General features: G+C 38.0%; 1 protein-coding gene across 1 annotated transcript; it reads right to left on the minus strand.

Moving 5' to 3' along the window:
- Positions 1 to 249: 249 nt before the first annotated feature.
- Positions 250 to 1,224, minus strand: LOC119534967 (taste receptor type 2 member 3-like). Its single transcript, XM_037837500.1, has one exon. The coding sequence runs from the start codon at positions 1,198 to 1,200 to the stop codon at positions 250 to 252; it is 951 nt and encodes a 316-aa protein (XP_037693428.1). The 5' UTR covers positions 1,201 to 1,224.
- Positions 1,225 to 18,795: the final 17,571 nt, after the last annotated feature.

Genomic DNA, 18,795 nt, shown 5'->3' on the forward strand with positions numbered 1-18,795 from the left:
AGTGTTCTTATCACATTGACATTTCCAAAAGACTGTTTTACCCCCTCCCAAACAACCATAATAAGAGAAGCTGTTGAAGTGTGGCTTTCACCTTTGATCAGGTCCCCAGTTAGGATCAGCAGTGAAGCAGTCAGTGAGACAGTCTCATTGATGTTACAGAAGCTGGTGCCATGGTAAGGTCAGCAAGAGCCCTGGAGTCTTGAGCCAGTCCAAAAGACTCCCAGGCTCTATTCTCTGTCATCTGCTTTTCTATGGGGAGATGGGTTCCTTGGATCCTGGTTTTAGATGACCATACTCACACTGGAGCATCTCCACAAATGTCTGCTTCAGCTTGTTGTTACCCAGAATGAGAATAAATGTGTGACCAGTAGGATAAAACATTATAAATACCTCTCCAATCATATCAACCATCCTAGAGTCTGGTAGGAAATGACTGGAAAATGCAATTAAAAAGGCGAGGAAATAAAGTAAGACAAGTAAAAGGAAGGAAAGAATGATTTTGATGGCCCTTTTGTGTGCTTCAGTTCTAGGATCTCTGGAGCTGGTACCATTGTGCTGCATCTGCTGTGTGTGCTTCCCCAAGGAGAAGATGAGAAGAAGGTAGGAGGCCAGGGAAATGATTAAGGCAGGGAGGTTCCACAGAGTCCCAAGAACATGAATGAGATCATATTCACTTATCCTCTTTCTGAAGTGTTCACTTACATTCCCTGTGTCACAGATTCCTCTGAAGCCAGAATAGATTTTAAATTCATGTATCAGAGACATGGTACTGCCACAAGATGAAAGTAGTGCACCCAATAGCATCCACACAACCACCCTGGAAACTCTCCATTTTAACCAAAGGAACATTGGGTGGGAGAAACTGGCAATTTTCAGACAGTAGAAGACACTGAGACAGGTGGCAAGCCAAAGGTTCAGATGGTTTGTAAATGTCCAGAAAAGATCCGTAACTTGCATTACTATCCCTGATTCATGCCATTTGAAAAAAAACACCAAAAGAGTACTATCAGTTAAGATAATCCCCAGCAGTACCACCCTGGAGAGGGCCAGGTTGGTGATGATGAAATCAGACAAAGAGATTCTCTTGCTCTTGAGCCAGGTGCTGCCATTGATCAATACAATGAAACCATTCCCCAGCATTCCCAGAATGAACTCAGTAACAAATAGAATCAGAAAAACCCACTTGGCAAGTTCCAACATGTCAGCAATTAGGCAGCCTTGATCCTTATTGACATATAATCTCCTTGCTGGTTTGAAATTTCTTTCTGTGAATCTATTGCTTCTACCTGATATGTCTGTAAGCCTTTTCTTGTCTATACTCAATTTAGTCAGTCATAGAGCACAGTTTAGTGCATCTTCTGTGGTTCTTTCCAGGTTACTCTGTCCTCTTCACAGATGATATGTCTCGTCAAATTGGACCTATGATTATAAACTCAGCAGCTCATTGTAAAATGCAAATAGAGCAGTGTCCAGTGTCACACAAAGAGTCACAAAGAAGATGGAGGACTTGAACTCAATTTCAAAGGGAGTGGGGTTCTGAGCCACTCAGAATAGAGAGGTCAGTGTCACCAGAAGAAGGCGGCACAGAATCATTGAGAAGTCTTGTCCATCAGTAGGGAGGACTCAGAGACACACATGGAAAAGTGGAAATATCAGAATTCTACCATGAGACATTATTGGAGTCACCCTGGAGGAAGGGGTTTGGTGCATAAGATAGAAAAAGTGTGTTGCCACTGGCCTTGGATAAGAATTAAAAGTCATGCTTTTGGAGTATACCTTATGTGAAGGGTGCCAAGTTCTTCACTGGTGAGTCAGATCATCAGAAATTCTTAAATACCTAAATATGTTAATGATGACAGTAATGAAGTACAGCATAAAAGCTATTCAAAATATGGATTTTCAGAGTGCATGACCACTGTATTTATAGATGTCAATAGTAGTTCAGGATGACAGAGATCTCATGCAGACACCATCTGTGTTATTCTAACATGGCTCATTTGTCTAAAAGTGTGCCTTGCAAATTTTGACATTTATCAACAGTATGTTTTTCTTTATATTACTGCAGTATCACATATATACATCACAAATTAACTATATGGAAAACACATAAGTTTCACAAAACTGTGTCTCCCTTTACTACTAGTACATGTTAAGTGCTCTAATATTTTCTATTATATTTATTTAAATGCTCTTTACATATCACAAAACTGATTTTACAACCTATTAATGATTTGTGATGAATGCTGTTTGAAATCACTGATATGACGGATAGAGAAAGAAATCAATACCATCAGGATACAAAGCAGAGAATTCAGCAACACTATGCAATGACAGCCAAAGATTTTAGGTCCCCAACAAAGAACCTTAGAGAGTTGCAGATTACGAATCTGAATGAATGAGAAATAGTCTTACCTGGATATGTACCCAGAAACCCCTCACTTGCACCAGATGAACCTCAACAATTTTCAACAAATGCAGTGTACCATATGATTACAGAGAACTATGGAGTATGATACACTCTGCACGAACACAGTCTTCATTAATCACCTTCGGTTTTTTCAGACTAGCTGTATTAGTCAGAGTTCTCTAGGGAAACAGAACCAGTAGGAGATATCTGTAAATATGAGATTTTATAAAACTGTCTCACACAACTGTGGGGATGTATGAGTCCAAATTCTGTAGGGCAGGCAGCAAGCTGGCAACTCCAATGGAGGTCCTTGACGAACTCCCTGGGAGAGGCTGTCTGAGGAAAAAGTGAGAGTTCCCTCTTCTCCCTTAAATGTCTTCAACTGATTGGATTAAATCCAACTGATTGTATTCTCTCATTGTAGAAGATATTCTCTTAGTCGATTATAGATGTTATCAGCCACAGATGCAATCAATTGACTGAAGATTTAATAAACCAGCCTTCTGGTTTATTAGCCAGCCATGAAATGTCCTTACAGTAACAAGCCAGTGTTTGCTTGACCAGAAAACTGAGCACCATCACCTGGCCAAATTGACACATTAACCCAACCAACAAACTAACTTAACAAACTAGACCAAGTTCTTCCTGAACTCAAGAATTCTTGCAGAATTAGAATAAAGTCAGATCCCAGATGTCTCAAAAAGTCCTGTAACAGAACCTTACGGCTTATTCCACAACCTATTCCTAACCCTGTTCAATTTTCTCAAGGCCACATTTCTGTATGTTTAGATATTTTTCCTATTACACTTTTTATGTCCCTTCAAGGGAAGAAACACCACAAGATTTCTCTGTCCATATGTTAGAATTATCCAATAAGGTGAAAGTTTAGAACCCACAATATATCTAAATGCATTTCTTATAACATTTTGTGTCTGTTCATACTTTTTTTACCAGCTCTATTACTTTTATCCTTTGCAAAATTAGAACTTGTACCTTTTTATAAGCTGTTATTAAATAACTTAAGGTCAACTGTAATATTTCTTTCTCATATTTGGGTTCTTTCCCAAGACAATTTATTTTCATGTACACATATTAGCTGGTAACCAAAATTCAATTTTCCAAAAGACTTTGTTGGATAGCATCATTATCACTGCTATTTCTCCTTTGGAAGCCACTAATATGGATAACCCCATAATTATCCATGTTTTTCCAAAATAAATACTAAAACTATGATACTCTGTCCAAGTTTCATAGCATTAATAATGTTGCTTCCAAAATGTATGTTGATCATTGACCGCCAAAATAGCCACAAATACTCCAAGTTCAATTCTGCAAAGCCTGAGGCTTTAAACATGGTTTGTTGGAGGGCTCAATACCAGAGCCATCTCTTGGATCTTTCAATCCAGGCTGTGGACATCTATAAACATTGCTAAGAAATTGTGCACCTACTCTCAACCATTCTTTTGAGTAGACCAAAGTCAGTGTATTAGTCAGGTCCTGGCAGGAAATGGCAAGCTTAAATTGGATAGTTTTAGAAGAGTTTTCAAAAGGGTTATTTTAAAAGGTGTGGGAAGAGTGTAGGGAAAACATAAAGAGACAGTGGAGTACTCCAGGGCCAGTAACAGTGGGGCCCCATACCACAGAGAGGAACAGAGAGAGACAGAAAGAGAGAGAGAGAGTGCAAGAAAGAGCAAGAGAGCAAGCTCTGTGTGGAATGACCATCCCCTTGAAAGTTGGTGAGCTCTTTTAGTTAGGTAACTCTGAAGGGAGTGAGCAGGGAGAATAAACCTCAAAACAAAGTTCAACACACTAACAAGGCATTATAATATCACCTTCCACTCATTACTTGTGCACTTTCCCACAGAGTCTTTGATGTAATTGTTTAGGCCTCTTCATCATTCCTGCTTCTGATCTAATTTGCATGGCCACTGTGCTGATAGATGTCACCAGTACACTCAGACCTGACATCCAGACAAGTCATAGGCAAAATCTAGCCATATCAGTCAAGGTTCACTAATCTAAAGGAAACAAAGGAAGCCAGCAGAGCCAGGGTTCACAGCAGAGAGATCAGCAATATTATGCACAAATGAACAGAGTGAAGGCTTCAGAGTCCTTAAAATCCCTACCCAGGAGAGTGCACTATCCTAAGTAATAAGTGTGAGTGAGTGAGCATCTTGTCAGAGTCCTGGAAGCTCAAACACCACCAAACCAAGCCATTTTATATATACAATCATATCTATAGATGATGTCACCCCATCGAGACAAGGTGTGTATTATCAGTCTTGGTGTTATACTATATATAATCCCTCTGCAGAAAAATGTAGAGTATGGTGCACTCAGGATAAGCACAGAACTCATTAATCACCTTCAGTCCCATCTCCAAATTAATAAAATGTTGTTTTGCAAAACCAAAACAAATGTTTGTTACCCAGATATTTCCAATATCATGCTACCAAGCTATTAGACCAACTACAGGATCTATCCTGTATATAAGCTTACCCGAAGAATGTACAGATATGTTTAATCAAATATACTCACAAAGAAGTTTATATATGCACACCTATTCAACAATAATTTTGATCAAATCATTGTATGAATGTCATTCATTAAAATATTAGAATTATTCGCATACTGTGAGGTATGTTCATCAGGGCATAACTCAATTCTCACATCAAAATCATATACCTGATACTGCCTCTCAGCTTCTTATGTCAGCAATTTTAGGAAAGAGAAAGTATTTGATAAAACCAGATGAGACATAATGTGACTTATATTTGGCCAAGCAACCAGAAATCTGAAGATTGTTCAGAAGTTCATATATTCACTTGTGAAAGTACAGAGATAAAAGGTCTTCTTGACATGCATAAGGTGCTTTCACATTGGACACTATCTCTTGAAACTAAACCACACAGATAAGCAAAAAATACATAGATGTGTATATATACAATATACAATAATATATACACTAAATTATTTTATTTTAGGTGTTTCAAAAGTGGCTGTCAAAACTTAAAGCACTTAAGTAATTAAATCAAATCTATGTATTTATTCTTTTTTCAGGTATTCTATAACTAGTTGTTCACTGCCTTTTATGTGCTAGGTTCTGTTCAAGGCACTGTATACTAAAGAGCAAACAAAAATAGGCACAGTTCTGTCCTCATGGACCTTAGAATCTAGTAAAGAAGAGTGGCTTTAATAACTGCTCTACTTAATATATAATTGAAAATATAGAGGGATGCTTTGAAGTGAAGCAACCCCTCACTACAGGATCAAATGGTCAAGAAAACTAAACTAGTATGACTAGTATGAGGTGGGAAGTAGGGAGTGGGGGTAGGATGGAGACATTCCAATCCAAGGAAAAAGAAGCTGTGGAACACTATGGAGAGGGTAGTATGGCCTATTCAAGAAAGTAAGAAAAGAGTGAAGGAGAGGAGAAGTACATCTTTAAAAGACTGAAGAAGAAAGCTGATGTTCCAGTTTTCTAATGCTGCCATTTTGCAAAACACCAGAAATGGATTGGCTTTTATAAAGGGGGTTTATTTGAACAAAGTTACAGTCTTAAGGCCATAAAGTGTCCAAGGTAAGGTATCAACAACAGGGTGCCTTCACTGAAGGATGGCCGATCGCATCTGAAATCCTCTATTAGCCAAGAAGGCACATGGCTGGCATCTTCTTGCTCCCAGGTTGTGTTTCAAAACTGGCATTCTCCATAAAAATATATATGGAGGCCATCCCTGAGGAGCTGGGGGGAAATGCGGAAGTGCTGGACTTCCTCACCTGGATTGTTGCTGATGTTCTCACAAACATTGAGGACTGGCAGTTTGATGTGTGGAGCCCTCTATCATGGGACTTGCCCTTATGAAGCTTGTTACTGTAAAGGAGAGGCTAAACCTGCATGTAATTGTGCCTAAAAGTCTCCCGCTGAGAACCTCTTTGTTGCTTACATGTGGACCTCTCTCTCTAGCTAAGCCACCTCAACAGGTGAACTCACTGCCTTCCTCCTGACATGGGACCTGACTCCCAGGGTGCAAATCTCCCTAGCAGCACAGGATATGACTCCTGGGGGTAAATCTAGACCTGGCATTGTGGGATTGAGAACATCTTCTTGACCAAAAGGGGGATGCCAAATGAAACAAAAAAGTTTCAGTGGCTGAGAGATTTCAAGTGGAGTTGAGAGGTCACTCTGGTAGACATTCTTATGCACTTTACAGATAACACTTTTTAAGTTTTAATGTATCGGAATAGCTAGAAGTAAATACCTGAAACTATCAAACTCCAACCCAGTAGCCTGGACTCTTCAATTGAAGATGATTGTATAACAATGTAGTTTACAAGGCATGACAGTGTGATTGTGAAAACCTTGTGGATCACACTCCCTTTATCCAGTGTATGGATGGATGAGTAGAAAAATGGGGACAAAAAACTAAATTAAAAATAGTATGGGATGGGGGGATGACTTGGGTGTTCTTTTTTACTTTTATTTTTTATTCTTATTCTGATTCTTTCTGGTGTAAGGAAAATGTTCAAAAATAAATTGGGGTAATGAATGCACAACTATATGATGGCACTGTGAACAGTTGATTGTACACCATGGATGATTGTATGGTATGTCAATATATTTCAATAAAACTAAATTTAATTAAAAAAAGAAAAGAAAAAAAAATGGCATTCTCCAAAATATCAGTGTCAGCTTCCAATGGCCATCTTCAAAATGTGTCTCTCAGCTGCAGCTCCTTTGAAGTTCTTCTATTTCTGAGCTTTTATAGGTCTCCAGTAATTAAATCAAGACCCAAGCTGAATGGGTAGGGCCCTATCTCCATGGAAACAATCCCATCAACAGGTCACACCCTAATCAAAGGTATTACTGGTCACATCTCCATGGAAACAATCAAAAGGTTCCAACCTAATCAACTCAAATACATCTGCCCCCACAAGACTGCATGAAAGAACATGGTGCTTGGAGGCACATAATACATCCAAACTGACACAGCTGGGATTCAACTCTGAGGGGCCTTGTAGGTCATGTTAAAGCTTTTGGCTTTTATCCTAAGATCAATGGGCAGCCATTGAAGTTTTCATTGATGTGTTATTTGGAATAGAGTTTGTGGATATGCAATTTACATAATCAAATTAGCATTGTGAAAAGATCACTCTGGTGCACTGGTGGGAAAGAATTGAAAAGAGCAGTTGAAGCAAGACACTGTTCACTTGGGCTGGGGTGGTCATGTCATTAAAGGAAAGATGAACAGATTGAGAGACATTTAGGAGGTAAATATAGCATGTCTTAGTGATAGATTAAATGTGGGGTGAGAGAAAGACTTCTGGGTTTCTTGCTTGTATAACTAAATGAATAGTGTCATCATTCACTGACAAATAGGAAATAGAACACGACCAACTTTAGGAGAAGGATAATAAGTTTGGTTTGGGATATACTGAGTTTTGGTGTCTTTAACACAACCAAGTAGAGATGCTAAGTAGGTATTTAGATATGAGTCTGGAGCCAGGAAGAGAAATCTGGTCAGGAGATGTAATTTGAGAGTCATTATCTCTGTATTATTATTATCACATGCTTAGAAAGATTAAATAAACCACTTGCCCAAATTCACAGAACCACTAAGTAATAGAGGGATCAAGACTTGAGCCCAGCAGTCTGAGCCTCCTTTCTTAACCAGTATTTTACAGATTTCATAACCCTGTCTAACAAAAAACCTGGGTCTTTTTAATAGTAAAATAAAGTGTACATCTCTTCTTTTAAAATTAGGAAAGACAACTAAAACTCTGGCAGGGTGGGATGTGGGGTGGAAGCTATACAAGAAAGTTATGGTCCAAATATGAAGGAAACTAAATGCTGCATCATTTTGAGCAACTGATGGTACATAAGAGAAGAATTAGACTTTATTCCCTGAAGGTCCAAAAATACAACTTATTTCTGCAATGAATAATATTTGCATAATCAAAAAATTGTAAGTGCCAGTTTTTGGTTTTCAAATTTATAATCAACCTAGAGTCATTGCACAGAAGACTTACCGTGGTTACGAAATTATACCTCGCCAATGTAAAACTAATGCCTGGCTGATAATAGGAAGAGGAGAGGTGAAGTAAGTAGAGTGAATAGTGTAAAAGTTAATGAATATTCTCCCCTCAGTTACTTACATTTATGCTTTTAGAATCACTCCTCTAACCTATAAAATTTTTGTTATGAAGTCAAATATTCAAACTATGGATTTTGTGTATTCTTATTTTTTTAAGTTTGTTTAATGTTTAGCTCTTTAAAGAAACCAGATTTTCATTTGTACTCTTTTTCCATGGATTTTTAAGGAAAATAGTCATTTGTCCCAAAACCGCTTTTTTTTAAATAGCCCATCTTTCCCCATGTATTTGAAATACCACCTTCCTCTTGAACTAAATTCTGACATACATAGGACTGTTTTCTAAACTCTCTGTTCTGTTTTGTTAACTACATCAATAGCACACTGTTGTATTTACTAGATCTTCAAGTGTGTTTTATTATTGGCTAGGACAAGCCCCCATATACCCATACACACATACACACATTTCTTTTCAATATTTTTTGACTGTAATTAAAAGTAATCCCTTTAACAGGAATTTAATAATCACTTTGTCATGTCAAATAAAATTGTATTGGGATTTTGATTAGAATTGCAGACTATGTAGATTATTTAGTGAAAAACTGTTACAGTTGTATTGAATCTTCTCATAAGGTAAAGGAGTTTATAAAAATCAGTTTCTGTGTTCCTTGAGAAATTTTGTAATTCTATTTAAGTAGTGCTATTAAGTCCTTATAAGTTTAATTCTAGGTATTTCATGGTTTCTATTACTATTGTAAATGGAATATATTTAATCATTACAATTTCTGATTGATTATTCCTCATGCATAAGAAAGCAATTAATGTTTTACATGACTATTGTATCTGATCACTTTAAATAAGTTCAGAGGTTTTCAGAACATTTTCCTTAATTTTTTGGAAACAGTGACAAGGTTATTTCTTCCTTTCCTGTATCTTACTACATTGACTTGTTATTCCACTACAGTGCTGAAAGTAGCAGTGATAGCAGAAATCCTTATCTTATTCCTCTCTTTAATGACAAGACTTTTATTGTTTCATGATTAATTATGTTTTCTTTAAATAAATTACCAGACCTATAAAGTTAATATAAATAATAGATTCTATTAACTATATCTAACCCTGAAAAAAGCATCATCCTTGATTTTTGTAGGACAGTTTTAACAAACCTTCAAGAAACAGACACTTTCATAATTATATAAAGCATTTCAGAGTTAAAAAAAATAAGGTAGAAACTCCCACATCATTCTAGGACCTAGGGCCCCATACCCATATAACCTAGATACACCAAAACCAGAGAAGTCTAGTACTAAGTAGGAAAAGTTCAGTTAAAAGTATAGACAGCAAATTCTTGAATAATAAAATATTGACATATTTGAATACAGCAGTATGTTAAAAGAGTACATTTCCAATGTAAGAAACATCAAAATTAGGAAACCTAATAATGTACTTTATTAAGTAAACAAATTAGATTGATGAGAAAAAATATTACAACATTCATTTCATTTGACAATTATCATTGTGCTGGGAAAAGAGAAAAAACTTTCTGAATATAGTAGTTACAGTGGTACTAACCTCTGCAGTCCTACAGGAATATTGTGCTTGTTTTACTATTTTGGTAAGGAGGGATAGTGCTAGGGACTTCCACTTGGCACTTTCAACTATAATAGACCTCACTCCTCCAGGCAGACAACTGGGAATTCTGCTCCATCTATGCATGTCAGTTCTGTGGAAATAACCCCACAGTATAATCAGGAATCCACTGAGCCTATTTTGAAAGGGTCTGGATTCAAAACTCATTTCTCACCTGTGCATCATAAGGCCTTACTCTGACTGGTGGACCACTGTAGTGTTTTGGATCTTAAGGAATTAGTCAGTTCAGAACCACTAACCAGCAATGTCCCCAACATCTGGGCATTTCACTTTCCCCAGTGTGCAGTGACCCAGATAAATGGTCACATGTACTCCTAAAAATGGTTTAAAGTGTAAAATTTTTGTCAGTGAGACTTTCACTTCTGGCAAAACAGAGTAAGAGGAGCAAGATATATTCTTCTGCCTAAAACAACTAAAACAACAGACAAAATATATGAAATAATGGTTTTCAAGACATTGGATATCAGGTAACAAGGGACGGTGATCCTTGAGAGACAAGAAACAAAAGAAGCGCCCTATGATTGTCCCAGCTGACTGCTTAGTGTTTCCAGGTGTTGTCGGTTGACTTACGTTCCCCAATTTAGACATGCTCTTAGTCTTAATATGCATCCCTGTGTATGTGAACCCACTGTAAATAGGACCTCTTGAAGACATAATTTTCAGTTAAGGTGGGGTCCAACTGAATCAGGGTGGTTCTTAATCCACCCTGGATTTTTTGAGACCTCACAAAAAGAAAGCCAGAGGGACAAGAAAGAAGATGGAAGTCAGCAGAAACTGGAAGAGTAGGGAAAAAGGAAAGACCATTGCCATGTGATAGGAAAGCCAAGGAACCCCAAGAACCCCCAGCAAGCCAGCACCAGAGCCCTATTTATCCTGGGAGAAAGTATGGTCTTTCCAGTGTGACTTTGTTTGGGACCTTTAGCCTATTCCACCATCAGCCAATAAATTCTTGCCATTTGAGACAACCCATTGTTTAGTATTTCTCACAGCAAATTGGCAAACTAAGACACAAGGTCATGAACTAGGTGGGAAAACCCAGGCAGAGAACAGAAAAGTCTGAGTTGAGGAAAAAGAGCTGAGAGCCTAGGGAGACTCAGGTGGTTGAAATGCACAGGGCAGAGCACCAGAGAAGAAAGTGCTTCATAGAAAGAAAATTCCAGAGCTCTACAGAACTTCAGGCATTGAGCAGAGTACTAATCAGCACATGGGTTTGAGGAAACTAATGAAGACTGTGGTAAGAACCACCTGAAAGAATTTTCAGGAACAGTAACTGTTGGTCACACAGGTAATAGCTTCTGTTGCCACCAGCAAGAATAGAATACATCATAATTGATGGAGCATTTTGTAGAGCACTTGGAAGGAACTCTCCTCAATAGGAGGGAAAAATTAGCATTAGACTAAACCTGAAGGGGTCAAACTGTTTCCAACTAATTTAAATGTGCCTGAAAACTCAGGACATTTATACAAATACAAAAATATCTAGCATGCAACAAGGTAATATTCACAAAATTTGCCATACAGTCAAAAATTCCCAGCATACAAAGAAGCAGGAAAATATGATCTATCATGAGGGAAAAAAATCAATCAAATCAGAACCAGAAATGAAACACACATCAGAATTATCAGAAAAGGAAGCCAGAGCCTCTGCGGGTTTAGACATGTGAGATTTGGGTGTCTGGAATCACCAGAGCCCTTTTGCCATGGACATAATAGTTTCTGCCTTGCCCCATGGCGATACGATAAAAGGTGTCTGGAAACCAAGGCATGGAGTTAGAGGTGAGTACCAGGACATGGGGAACTTGGAAAGTGTATAAACTATGTCCAATGTGTACATTCAATCTTTTATTTCTGAAAAGTGTTCTTGAATTATATCTAGGTATTTTTTGCATTGTATTAATTTGTTTGTTTTCTTCACGAATTTTCAATTATGCATATGTTAAATCTCCTCTATCTTCCATATTTTATCACTCTAATTCTTTTGTTTCATTTTTCCTTTTCATTCTGCTCACTGTTCTCATTTCTTTCATCTTGCTATGTTGCTTACTGAATTTTCAGCACTGTCCATTCTCCCTATACTATAATAGTTTTAGTTTTCATTTTCTTCTATTTCTTTTCTGAGATGTTCCAGATGTTTTTATCCCCTTCCCTTGTTTTGCCTCTCTTCCATGATCTCATGAATTTTTAAAAACTCATGAGAAAATGTTAGCTCACAATTTTGATCTGCAAAATAACATGTAAATGACCATTTATCTGCCATTTATTTTTTCTGCTCATGTCTTCCCTTGATTACATTTGTTTGGATCCTACAGTGTTTCATATTATTACTCATCTTTGAAGGCAGAAAATCTTTCCTATTTGCAGTTGATTCATTAGAGAGAGAAACAAGGCCTTGCTCTAAGATGGCAGGACTTCTTATAGCCTAAGCAAGGATTTTTCAGGTGAGGTAATTTCTCCTTCCTTTAATTCTTTCTTACCAGGGGAAGCAGACAGTTATTGGACTGTTCACAATGCAAAATCTCTCTTTTCCTTCACCACCACAGGGTAATTTTTTTTTCCTGCAAATATTGGTTCTCTCTGTGAGTAACCATTTAGCCCATTTCATCTCCTTCTCAGAGCAAATCTGGTTCTGCCAACCCCTTTCTGCCACCAAACAGAGCTTGTAGACTTAGAAAGCAAAATGAGCAACCTGGGATGGCAACATACATGAGGAATTCAGATCTTGTTAGTTGACTTTGGTTCTTCTGGGAAAACTAATGGGGAGATTCTTGTGCCTAGTCCTGGTGTCAGGTGCCAGTGGCAGATAGTGGTGGTGGTGGCAGCAGTTGGTGGTGCTTCCACCAGAACCATTCTATATTGTAGCCCAGGATTCAGAAACTATGGTCCATAGGCCAAAACTGGCCCACCTTGAACCAAAATCTGGCCACGAGCATTCATTTATATATTGTTCATAGTTGCATTTGTGCTACAATGGCAGAGTTAAGTAGTTAGAACAGAAACCATATGGCCTACAAAGCTAGAAATATTTTTAATATCACCAAGTATAGGAAAAGTTTCTATACCAGATGTGTCAATCAATCTTGGATCTCTGATCCTCATAGTTTATTTCTAAACCTGATAGGATGAATTTTGTTTTATGGACTTCAGAATGTTACTGAATTCAAGGAATTTAAATTTTGTGCCTTGGACATGTCCCTCACCTTTAAAAAAAGTATCTTTCCAAATTTTTCTGAGAGCTGCAGTCATGTATCCTCTCACAGCTTCCTCCCACACACAATTGTTGAGAGAGACAGTCCTCCCTGGGTTTCTTATTCGTCTACACATCTTTTGGGTTTGCTTAAGAATGTCAGGCCATGAATGTTCTTTACTAGACCATTTCTTAGGGCTGTATTTGCAGTGAGCAACCTCAAAAGATAAGGTAATATGTCCTTCCAGGACAAAGAGTGGGCTTGCTTACTGCTTGCTATAAAACCAGTGGATTCCGCAAGCTCGGCATATCTCTCCTGTAATGCTACTGATTGCACGTGCAGTCATCCATCTGGGTCCTCTGCATCACCCCATGACACTTGCAGGGCAACATGCTGATGTTCATGCTGCTTGCTGTGCTGTAATATGGTCTTATTTCTCTGACCCAGAGGTACCATGTCTTCTGCCAACATCCATGAAACAATAACAAGCTAACCTATTTACATGTACGTAGGGTAAAATCAAATCCAAAACCCAACACCAACTTCAATTTAATTACTATTTACTTTGACAACCTATTCCAGTTATTTATTTGTTGTCTCTTGAACCCAAAATCTTCATCTTTATTCTGCTCTATACTGTTGGATCTAAGAGTCTACAAACATTTCCCAGACTTGCTTTCCAGAAGCCTTCCTGTTAGTACCTACCAATATGAAAACTGACAGAAGAGAAGGAAGAAAGAAAATTCAATTCTGACACCAACAGGTTGGAACTTAGTGGCAGCTATTTTGGTTGTAGAAGGGATAGATGACTGCAGACTCCAGGAAAGTGAGTAGAATCATCTATTCAGGGGTTCTAACTCTGGCCAGGACAACACCTCTACAGCAGAATTACCTCTTATAGCAGAATCAACTACAACTTCCTCTTCAGCAATGCAGATACAGGTACAGACACATAAGCTCCAGTCCAGGAATGTTATCTCTGGTATATCCCTGATCTCCAGATATAATCCCCTTTTTTTTTTTTTTTTCCTCTTACAGTACCCCTTCCTTCTCCATTTTCCTCCTCCAACACTTTGTAAACCATTCTTTGCATTCACTTCCTTCTGTGTGTGATACCCAAACTGGTTCCATTTTCCTGATTGGACTCTGAACTGTACACAGCCCTTCTACCTATTTTTGCATAGAGTTTTAGTTCTCTCCAGTTCCATCAAAGATATATATATTCTGGTTTCTCATTTTCCTTGAGACTTTGGGGTGATTTCCAAGAGAAAATGTGAGCTATGTTAAACCTTTGCTGCCATTTTCTTACTGTAATCCCAGACAATAAATTTTTAATGCATATTATTTTCATTACAGGCATATCTTGGAGATTTGGTTCCAGACCACTGCAATAAAGTGAATATCACAATAAAGAGAGCTCCACAAATTTTTTTGGTATCCCAGTGCATATAAAAATTAATGTTTAAACTATACTGTAGTCTATTAACTGGACAATAGAATTATGTCTGAGATAACAATGTACAGACCTTAATTTAAAAATATTTTATTGTTAAAAGTTGCTAACCATCTTCTGATCCTTCAGCAAGTCATAATCTTTTTGCTAGTAGATGGTATTGCCTCATGTTGATGGGGCTGACAGAACAGTGTGGTGGTTGCTGAAGATTGGGGGCTGTGTTAATTTCTTAAAATAAGACACATCAATTGTCTCTTCCTTTCATGAAAGATTTCTCTATAGCCTACAATATTGTTTGATAGCATTTTACCAACAGTGGAACTTCTTTCAAAAGTGGAGTCAACCCTCTCAAACCCTTCCACTGCTTTATCAACTATGTTTATGTAACATTCTAAATCTTTTATTGTCATTTTAGCAATGTTCACAGCATCTTCACCAACAGTATAATCCATCTGAAGAAACCATTGTCTTTGCTCATCCATAAGAAGCAACTTTTCTTCCATTAAAGTTTTATCATGAGATTCAGGCAATTCAGTCACATCTTCAGGCTCCACTTCTAATTCTGGTTCTCCTGTTATTTCCACCACATCTGCAGTTACTTCCTCCACTGAACTCTTGAACCCCTCAAAGTCATTCATGAGCCTTGGAATCAACTTCTTCTAAACTCCTGTTAATGTTTATTCCAGTTTGGTAAAGCTGCCAGAATGCAAAATACCAGAAATGAATTGGCTTTTAAAATGGGGGGAGGGGGGTATTAGTCCACAAATTTACAGTTCTAAGGCTATGAAAATGTCCCAATTAAGGCATCAATAGGACAATATACCTTCTCTGAAGAAAGGCCAATGGCATCTGGGGTTCCTCTATCACATGGGAAGGCAAATGGCTGGAGTCTGCTGGACCTCTCCTGGTGTTAGCTTCTGGTTTCCATTGCTTTCTCTGGCTTCTGCGTTAGTTTTTCTTTCTCAGCTGCTGTGCATCCTTACTGTGATGGTTATGTTCATGTGTCAACTTGGCCAGGTGATGGTGCCCAATTTTCTGGTCAACCAAGTACTGGCCTAATCATTACTGCAAGGATATTTGATGACTCGTTAATAAACCAGAAGGCTGGCTTATTAAAAATCATCGGTCAAATGATTGCATCTGTGGCTGATTACATCTATGAGCAACTAAGAGAGTGTCTTCTGCAATGAAAGAATCTGATTAGTTGAATTGAATCCAATCAGTTGAGGACTTTTAAAGGAGAAGAGAGAACTCCTTCTTCTTCTTCAGCCAGCCAGCCTTTCCTGGGGAGCTTATCAAGGACCTTCATCAGAGTTGCCTGCTCATAGTCTGCCCTGTGGAATTTGGGCTCATGCATCCTGCCCTACAGAATTTGGACTCATGCATCCCCACAGTTGTGTGAGACACTTTTATAAGACCTCATATTTACAGGTATCTCCTCTTGGTTCTGTTTCTCTAAAGAACCCTGACTAATACAATGTTTATATTTTGACCACCTCCTATGAATCACAAATGTTCTTAATGACATCTAGAATGGTGAATCCTTTCTAGAAGGTTTTCAACTTACTTTGCCCAGATCCATCTGAAGAATCCCTACGTGTGGCAGCTATAGCATTACAAAATGTATTTCTTCAATAATTAGACTTCAAATTTGTAATGACTCCTTCATCCATGGGCTGGAGAATGGAAGTTGTGTTAGTAGACATGAAAATAACATTAATCTCCTTGGACATCACCATCAGAGTTCTTGGATGACCAGGTGCACTGTCAACAAGCAATCATATTTGAAAGGAATCTTTTTATCTAAGCAGTAGGTCTCAACAGTGGGCTTAACATATTCAGTAAACAAAGTTGGAAACAGATGTACTCTAATGCAGTCTTTGTTGTTCCATTTCTAGAGCACAGGCAGAATAAATTTTGCATAATTCTCAAGGGCCCTAGGATTTCTGGAATAGTAAATGGGTATTGGCTTCAACTTAAAGTCACCAGCTGCATTAGCCCAATACAAGAGAGTTAGTCTGTCCTTTGAAGCTTTGAAACCAGGCACTGACTTTTCTCTAGCTATGAAAGCCCCAGATGGCATCTTCTTCTGGTAGAAGGTTGTTTTGTCAACCATGGAAATCTGCTGTTTAGAGGTGGCACCTTCATCAATTATCTTAGGTAGATCTTCTGGATCACTTGCTGCAGCTTTTACAACAGCTCTTGCTGCTTTGCCTTGCAATTTTTTGTTATAGAGACAGCTTCTTTCCTTAAACCTCATGAACCAACCACTGCTAGCTTCAAACTTTTCTCTGCAGCTTCCTTACCTCTCTCAGCCTTCATAGAATTGAAGAGAGTTTATGCCTTGCTCTGGATTAGGCTTTGACTTAAGGGAATGTTGTGGCTAGTTTGATCCCCCCTCTAAACCACTAAAACTTTCTCCATATCGGCAATAGGCTATTTCACTTTCTTATCATTCATGTGTTCACTGGAGTGGCCCTTTTAGTTTCCTTCAAGAAATTTTCCTTTGCATTCACAAATTGGCTAACTATTAACTTGGCTAACAGTTTGGCACAAGCATCGTATCTGAGCTTTTGACAAGCCTTCCTCACTAAACTTAAACATTTCTAGCTTTTGATTTAAAGTGACACACATGGGACACTTCCTTTCACTTGAACACTTTGAAGCCATTGTAGGGTTATTACCTGGCCTAATTTCCATATTGTGGCATCTTAGAGAATAGGGAGGCCTCAAGAGAGGAAGAGAGATGGGGTGCAGCAGTCAGAACACACACATTTATCGATTAAATTTGCCATCTTATATGGGCTCGGTTTGTGGTGTCCCAAAACAATTAGAATAGTAGTATCAAACATCACTTATCACAGAGCACCATAACTGATATAATAATAATTTAAAAGCTTGAGATATTGCAATAATTACCAAAATGTGACAGAGACACAAAGTGATCACATACTCTGGAAAAATGATGCTGATAGACTCACTCAACACAAGGTTACCACAAAACTTCAATTTGTAAAAAATAAATAAATAAATAAATAAATAAACAATATATGCAAAGTACAATAAAGCAAAGCCCAATCAAACAGGTGTGCTAGTATTTACTTTTATACCATCCATAGATTGAACAATTCCAAAATGTTCATCTTAATGCCAGACTACTCTAGAGCTCTACAATCCCATATCCATCTACCTACATGACATCTTTACTTGGTAATATCACAGATGTTTCAAACTTAGCATGTCCAAAACAAAACTCAACTTAACACCCTTTACAAAAATTATTACTCCCTCATCTTTGTCTTCTCCATTTCAGTGAGTGCAACATTATCCATCCAGTTGCTTAAATCAGGCACTATCAACAAATTAACTTGATCCTTCCTTTTCCCATGCACCCACATTGAATTCATCAATGACCTGTCCATTTTAATTATAAAATATATCTTGTATTTTCCATTTCCACCACCTTCATCCCAGTCCCAGCTACCATCATCTCTTATCTAAAGTACTCAATGGCTTCCTAACTTATTTCTCCATTTCTGTTCTCCTTCCTCATAATAGATACTCCATATAGCCACAGAAGTGATCTTCCTAAACTGTAGATTCGATTATTTCATTCCACTATTTAAAACACTTCAATGGCTCCCAGGGGTAACTACCACAAAATATAAACTCCTTGTATTGAGTGTGAAAATCTCTTATAGGTATCCTGTCATGTAACAGGGTTCAGGATAAATTTTACATAATCACACACTTTGAGTTAAGGGATAGGCTTTATTGGAGTAAGGGAATAGTTTCATTATGAGGGGATGAAGAGAGTGAAGAGATGGTCCCTCCTGATCCTACCATTATCATACAGAGGGGCCCAGGCACTGCTGGTGTACTTCTCTATATCAGTGGAGGCACTCGATTCCTTCCCGTTGCTCTCCCTTCCTATACAAATGTGAAAGTAACATTGTCAGTAGGAAAATAATCTGCTTAGTGTCAGGAAATCTGGATTTGGGAAGCTAACTG

The sequence above is a fragment of the Choloepus didactylus genome, chromosome 5 (assembly GCF_015220235.1).
Source record: "Choloepus didactylus isolate mChoDid1 chromosome 5, mChoDid1.pri, whole genome shotgun sequence".
Lineage (NCBI taxonomy): Eukaryota > Metazoa > Chordata > Mammalia > Pilosa > Megalonychidae > Choloepus > Choloepus didactylus.

What these genes read in the sequence shown, in the direction of transcription:
- LOC119534967 (XM_037837500.1), bottom strand. Translation starts at nt 1,200, where the DNA reads ATGTTGGAACTTGCCAAGTGGGTTTTTCTGATTCTATTTGTTACTGAG.